Raw genomic sequence first — 6,982 nt, forward strand, 5'->3', positions numbered from 1 at the left:
GAATATATACAGATTTATACAGTTTTACAGTTTTATGTCTGGCCAGAGGGTGCCGTGGCACGCTGGCGGGGGTAGGAGGTCCAGTTTTTAGGGGGTCTCTCCCATGGAATAGAGTGGGAGGCAGTTTGAACTCAGCTCACTTGTTTGCATGGAGTAAACTGCGCGAGCTCGTGTTGTGGGGGAGGGGACTCCCGTCTGCTTGGTGGTGGATTTTGTACCTTTTGGTTGTAGTTTCAGGGTCGCGGCTCGCCTCAGGAAGGTTGAAGTGCACTCTTCAATCTTCTCTCTTGTCTCTGCTCCAAACCATCGCTACTTTGCTAAGGTTCTGTCCTTTCAGCCTCCTTCTGGACGGGAGCTTCTGTAAAAAGCTCAGGATGGCAGTTTTAAACACTGAGAGCCATGAAGTTCCTAAGAACACAGATATGGATTCTTTTCATAATTTAGCTTTGGCTAGCCTGTGAACTAGTAAACAATCTGGGAAGAATAAACATAAGTAGATAGTAAATGCATAGATGTTGGAACAATTTTTTAAATAAGTATTGCTTAGTCATAATTTTATTAGATATTTGGACTTGATATTTAGGTCAAGCCATTATCTTCTTATTTCTGAATTATATTTCATGTAAAATAAAAATAACTTTAAGTAGCAGTTAAAATGGAAACTAGAATAAAAATGAATTAGCAAGAAGTAGATATGTATTAGCATCTCAGGATTATCATTATAATTGAGGGAACACACCTTACTAAGCATTCTATCACCCGAGATAAATATCTATTATTTTGTCATAGAAGAAACAACACAAACCATGTAATAATAAGGAATTAAAGTTAATTTGAAACCTGTCTGTTTATTCAGAGCCCATTTCCCTAGTGACTCCATTTGGAGAGGAAGTACTCAACACTGGCACCTGGGGTCCTACACCTGGGTGGTAGGAGGAAATCAAAGGACTTTGTATCTCTTGAAAGAAACTTCCACATTTACTGAAAAGTTCTCAAAACTGTAGATTTATGTCTTCACATGTTTGCCAAAAAAAAGTATTGTCAAATAGAGATTAGGCAAAATTTGAGAGATTTCTTTATACTAGACATATGGTACACAGTTTTGAACTGTTTTTCCAACACAGATGGTCATAGAATATTTATGTTGGGATATAGTATTCACATTCTTATAAAGTAAAATAAAAATACTTGAAATATTTACTCTATGATCTAGGCTTTGGGAATAGGGAGATAAAAGATACAGCTCCTGCCCTAAAGAAGAATCAAGAAGCTCTTGATTTAGAAGGAAATGAATAAAGTAATTGCAGTCTACCATGATAAATGTTGAGATAGAAACAAGAAGTCTTGGAACCCTCCAATGTATGGAGTCACTTTTAGAGGTGGTAGGGGTTGTTGTGGAGCTGCAGAGGAGGGAAGCTTGGAAGGGAAGGAGCAGCATGTCGGAGAGCACAGAGGGTGAGAGGAAGATGCCAACTTACACTAACTTTCTGTCCGATATGTGTAAGTTCATAGGATCTTACATAGAATTTTCAGTTCAGGTGAGAAATACAAAATTTTGTGAATGATAAATTGTTTTTGCTATATACAGGATCAGCTAACTCCACTTTTACTTGCTGTAAGCAGAAAAAAAGAAAACATGGTGGAATTTTTGTTAAAGAAGAATGCAAATGTGAATGCAGTAGACAAGATGAACAGGTATAGCAGTTACTGATTTTTTTTAAATGTGAATGTTGGGGGGAGGAGGTAAGATGGCCGACTGGAGCCAGCTTTCAACAGAAGCTCCCATCTAGAGAGAGAAATAATAGTCAGCATGAACCAAATGAAGCTGAAGGTCAGGAGCTGAGCTGAGAGAGAAGTTTGATAAGTGCACATCATCCCTGCAGAGGCAAGCTATGACTCCAAGGAAGCAAATTTCAGGTACAAAACCCATCCAAAAGAGGATGAGAGTCCATCCCTTCCCACAAGCGACTGGCTCACTGTGTGCTTTCTACAAGCAAGCAATAAACAGAAGACCCCTTTTTTCACCCCATGGGAGAGAATCGCTGAAGGCCGGGACTCTTTCTCCAGAGAGACCCCGCTGTGAGCCTGGGCATTCTCTTGCCCAGCATAAAAGTTGAACAGATATTTTCCTTGCTATTCTGAACTCCCAGTCCACCTTTACCCCTTTGCTTGGTGGTCTGGTAGCCCACCCATGCACAGCCTGGAGTGTCGGGTGGATCCTTGCTGGGGCTGGACATTGCATGGCCTCAGCACCACTGTGCTGAAACTGTGACTCAAGTAGAAGTGAGGAGATGCAGGGGGAGGAGGACTGGCCCAGCGCTGTGAGTCGCAGCTGCAGGGTAATGGCAGAAGCACGGGTGGAGGCACAATGGTAGCAGCAGCAGTAGTGGCATGCTACTGCCAGGGTCAAATATTGCAGAGACACTTCCCTATTTATGTGGACCACTGGAGGGAACCAGACTTCACCCGGCAGAGGTACCAGAGGAGGAGTGCAGCTGGGCAGAGGCACAGACTCTGAGGGAGAAAGACACGTGTTGGGATGGCAATCCCCAGCTTGAAACAGACTCAGGTGGATCACTCCCCAGTTTTCAATGAGCACCAGAGGCAGTGAGGATTGAGCTCCTCTTACCTCCTGGTGGCAGAGTGCAGCAGCCCAGTGGAGGAGGCATTGACTCCCCTTTGACTTTGGCAGATGCAAATCCCTGGCACATTTTCTCATTGGAAAGAACTGGGCCACAGCCCCATGGGGTTACCAGTGATGGGCATGGCTGAGTGTAAGGTGGGGAAGCAGGCACCAACCACCCTCAACTAACTTTTGCTGGGCAGGCCTTCCTGACTCCACTGAGTACCAGAGGGAGTCACACTTAAGCTGCCAGTGGACCACTGGTATCTGGTTGCTGGAGACCTTATAAGCTCTACCACTTGAATAATGATTGTGCTGCCTGGGACAATTGGTTTGGAACTCTTGACCTGGGCCAGCCACCTGGAGACCCTCCAAGGTTGAGCCCTCGTTGTGTTGTAGTGGGAGGGACTGATTCTCATATCCCAATTGTCACAGTCTTAGTTGATTTCATCTCTCCCCAGCTGATATTTTAGCCCAAAGCCACTGATTCACTAGGATTGGATCGAGGCTGGTAGAATACAAGACAGAGCCACCTAGCTCCATCACACCAATCAGATTCTCAGCGTCTCTGGCTACAGGACTGAAAGGGACCTTTGTAAAGCTATAGGGGAAAAACCATAGTCACCAGCCCCAGCTCTTTGGTAAAGGGCTGGTTAACTACAACTCCTGGAGCCTTAAATCCAATCTCACCCTACCAGCCTCACTAGCCAAACTGTAAAAAATAATTTTGGGGTGGAACTAGCAGAAAAACTCTGGCAACATAAATAATCAGAGTACATCAACACCCCCAAGGAAAAACAAAGGAGATATGCCAGCTCGGTGCCTCAAGCAGCTAAGGCACTAGCCACATACACCTGAGCTGGTGGGTTCAAATCCAGCCCAGGCCCAACAAACAACAATGATGGCTGCAACCAAAGAATAACCGGACATTGTGGCAGGCAACTGTAGTCCCAGCTACCTGGGAGGCTGAGTCAAGAGAATCACCTAAGCTCAGGAGTTGGAGGTTGCTGTGAGCTGTGATGCCATGGCACTCTATCCAGGGCAACAGCTTGAGTCTCTGTTTCAAAAAAATAAAATTAAATTTAAAAAAAAAGGAGATATGCCAGAAAATGCCATTCATAAACAAATGGCTGAAATGTCAGAAATATATATCAGGCTATATTTAATTTAAAAAAAAAGAAATAGATTTCAGAATATGGATGGCAAATAAGATTAACAGAATGGAAGTAAAGTTGGAATTAGAAATTCAAGAAGTAGTTCAAAAGATATCTCAAGAAATCAATGAATTCAAAGACAAAATCTCCAAGGATTTGGACATTGTGAGAAAAGAAATTGCAGAGTTAGAAAAAATGAGAAAATTAGTCAAGGAGCTTCATAATACAGTAGAATCCCTCAGTAATAGAGTGGAGCAGGCAGAAGAAAGGATCTCTTATGTTGAAGACAAAGCTTTTTAATGCTACCAAATGCTCAAAGAAGTAGAGAAGTGAAGAACAAAAACTGATCTTTCCCTGAGAGAGTTGTGGGACTACTCCAAAAGATCAAACATTTGTCTTATAGGAATTCCTGAAGAAGAAGAGGATGGTCCTAAAGGAACAGATGCTCTACTCTAGGAAATTATGGAGGAGAATTTCTCAAGCATTGCAAGGGATACTTAAATTCAGATAGCAGCTTCAGAACCCAAACAAGATTCAATCAAAATAAAGCATCTCCTAAACTCATTGTAATTAACTTTGCCAAAGTTAATAAGAAGGAGAAAAGTTTGCAAATAGCCAGATGTAAGAAAAGCATAACCTACAAAGGGGAGAATATTAGGATGACTGCAGATCTCTCAGCTGAAACTTTTCAAGCCAGAAGAAGATGGTCATCAACCTTCAATTTCCTAAAACAAAACAGCTTTCAGCCCAGGATGCTGTATCCAGCTAAACTGAATTTCATTCATGATGGAGAAATCAAATACTTTGATTTGATTTTTTTCTTTGATTTGAATACATGTTGAAGGAATTTTCCATAACTAAAACAGCTCTCCAGGATATTCTCAGACCCATCCTCCATAATTATCAGCGTAATGGTCTATCAGCAAAGTAAACTCATGCAGAAATTATTAAACAAAACCTAACATCTACAATGGTGAAAGGATTAAAAATATCCACTGGGCACTTGAAAAACATGACAACCAAAAACACTACCATGCCTATCAAGCCTCTCAATTATTGTGAATGGCTTAAGTTGTCCTCTAAAGAGGTTCAGATTGGCTGACTGGATACAAAAACTCAGGCCAGATATCTGTTACATACAAAAATCTCATCTTACATTAAAGGATAAAAATAGACTGAGGGTGAAGGGGTGGACATCTATAATTCAGGCAAATGGAAATCATAAAATACCAGAGGTTGTAATTTTATTTGCAGATACAATAGACTTTACTCCAACAAAGGTAAGGAAAGATAAGGATGGTCACTTCTTATTTGTCAAAGGAAACACTCAACATGAAGAGATTTAAATTATTAACATTTATACACCAACCAAAATGCTCCTCAGTTTATAAAGGAAACCCTAACACACATGAACAATTTGATATCTTCCTGCACCATAACAGTGGGAGATTTTAACACCCTTTAGGCAGTGTTCGCTAGATCCTCCAAGAAAAAACTAAACAAAGAAATATTGGACTTAAATTTGACCCTACAACAAATGGACTTAACAGACAGCTACAGAACATTTCATCCTAATAAAACTGAATACACATTCTTCTCATCAGCCCATGGAACATCCTCTAAAATTGATGACATCTGAGGTCACAAGTCTAACTTCAGCAAATTTAAAAGAATAGAAATTATTCCTTGCATTTTCTCAGACCATCATGGAATAAAATTTGAACTCAACAACAACAGGAATCTTCATACTCAAAGTCATGCAAACTAAATAACCTTTGCTGAATGATAGCTGGATCGAAGGTGAGATTAAGAAGAAAATAACCAAATTTTTGGAACAAAATGACAATGAAGACATGAATTATCAAAACCTGTGGGATACAGCAAAGGCATCTAAGACGGAAATTTATAGTGTTGTAGGACTTTATCAAAAGAATGGAAAAAGAGGAGTCAACAACTTAATAGGTCATCTCAAGCAACTGGAAAAGGAAAAACAATCCAACCTCAATTCCAGCAGAAGAAAGGAAATAACCAAAATTAGAGCAGAATTAAATGAAATTGAAAACAAAGGAATCATTCAGAAGATAAATGAATCAAAAATTGCTTTTTGAAAATATTAACAAAGTTGATAAACCTTTGGCTACCCTAACCAGAAACAGAAAAGTAAAATCCCTAATATCATCAATCAGAAATGATAAAGGAGAAATAACAGCAGAACCCTCAGAAATTAAAAATATCCTTAATGATTACTACAAAAACTGTATTATTAGAAATATGAAAATCTGGAGGAAATAGGCCAATACCTGGAAGTACACTACCTTAGTAGACTCAGCTAGAAATAATTTGAAATGTTGCATAGACCTATATCAAGCACTGAAATAGCATCAACTATATAAAATCTCCCAAAAAAGAAAATTCTGGGACCAGATGGCTTCATATCAGAGTTCTACCAAGCCTTTAAAGAGGAACTAGTACCTATATTATGTAACCTTTTCCAAAACACAGAAAAAAAAGGAATACTTCCCAACACATTCTACAAAGAAAATATCACCCTGAGCCCCAAACCAGGAAAATACCCAAGAAAGAAAAAAAAAAAACTATAGACCATATCATTAATGAATATAGATGCAAAAATATTCAATAAGATCCTAGCAAACCGAATTCAACAACACATCAAAAAAATTATATACCATGACCAAGTTGGTTTTATCCCAGGGTTACAAGGTTGGTTCAACATACATAAATCTATAAATATAATACATCACATAAACAAAATCAAAAACAAAGACCATATGATTCTCTCAGTTGATGCAGAAAAAGGTTTTGATAATATCCAGCATCCTTTCATGATCAGAACACTTAAGAAAATGGGCTTATATGGGTCATTTCTTAATGTGGAGCCTATCTATAGCAATCCCACAGCCAATATTATATTGAATGGTGCAAAATTGAAAACATTTCCACTCAGATCAGTAACTAGACAAGGATGCCTATTGTGTCCACTGCTATTCATCATAGTAATGGAAGTCTCAGCCATTACAATCAGGCAAGAGAAGGTGATCAAGGGTATCCAAATTGGGTCAGAGGAGATGAAACTCTCTCTTCACAGCTGATATGATTGTATATCTGGAAAACACCAGGGATTCTATTACAAAACTCTTAGAAGTGATCAAGGAATACAGCAGTGTCTCAGGTTACAAAATCAACA

The 6,982-nt window shown here is 39.5% G+C and overlaps 1 protein-coding gene across 1 annotated transcript in view; it reads left to right on the forward strand.

Moving 5' to 3' along the window:
• Window positions 1-1,711, forward strand: part of LOC100945820 (putative ankyrin repeat domain-containing protein 20A5) — a 21,580-nt gene extending 19,869 nt beyond the window's left edge. Inside the window, exon 4 of the mRNA XM_012810542.1 lies at window positions 1,589-1,711. Within this exon, the coding sequence (XP_012665996.1) occupies window positions 1,589-1,711 (123 nt within the window). The remainder of the gene's footprint in view (window positions 1-1,588) is intronic.
• Window positions 1,712-6,982: the final 5,271 nt, after the last annotated feature.

Source organism: Otolemur garnettii, unplaced genomic scaffold (genome assembly GCF_000181295.1).
Source record: "Otolemur garnettii isolate 467f Iridium unplaced genomic scaffold, OtoGar3 scaffold00136, whole genome shotgun sequence".
Taxonomy (NCBI): Eukaryota; Metazoa; Chordata; class Mammalia; order Primates; family Galagidae; genus Otolemur; species Otolemur garnettii.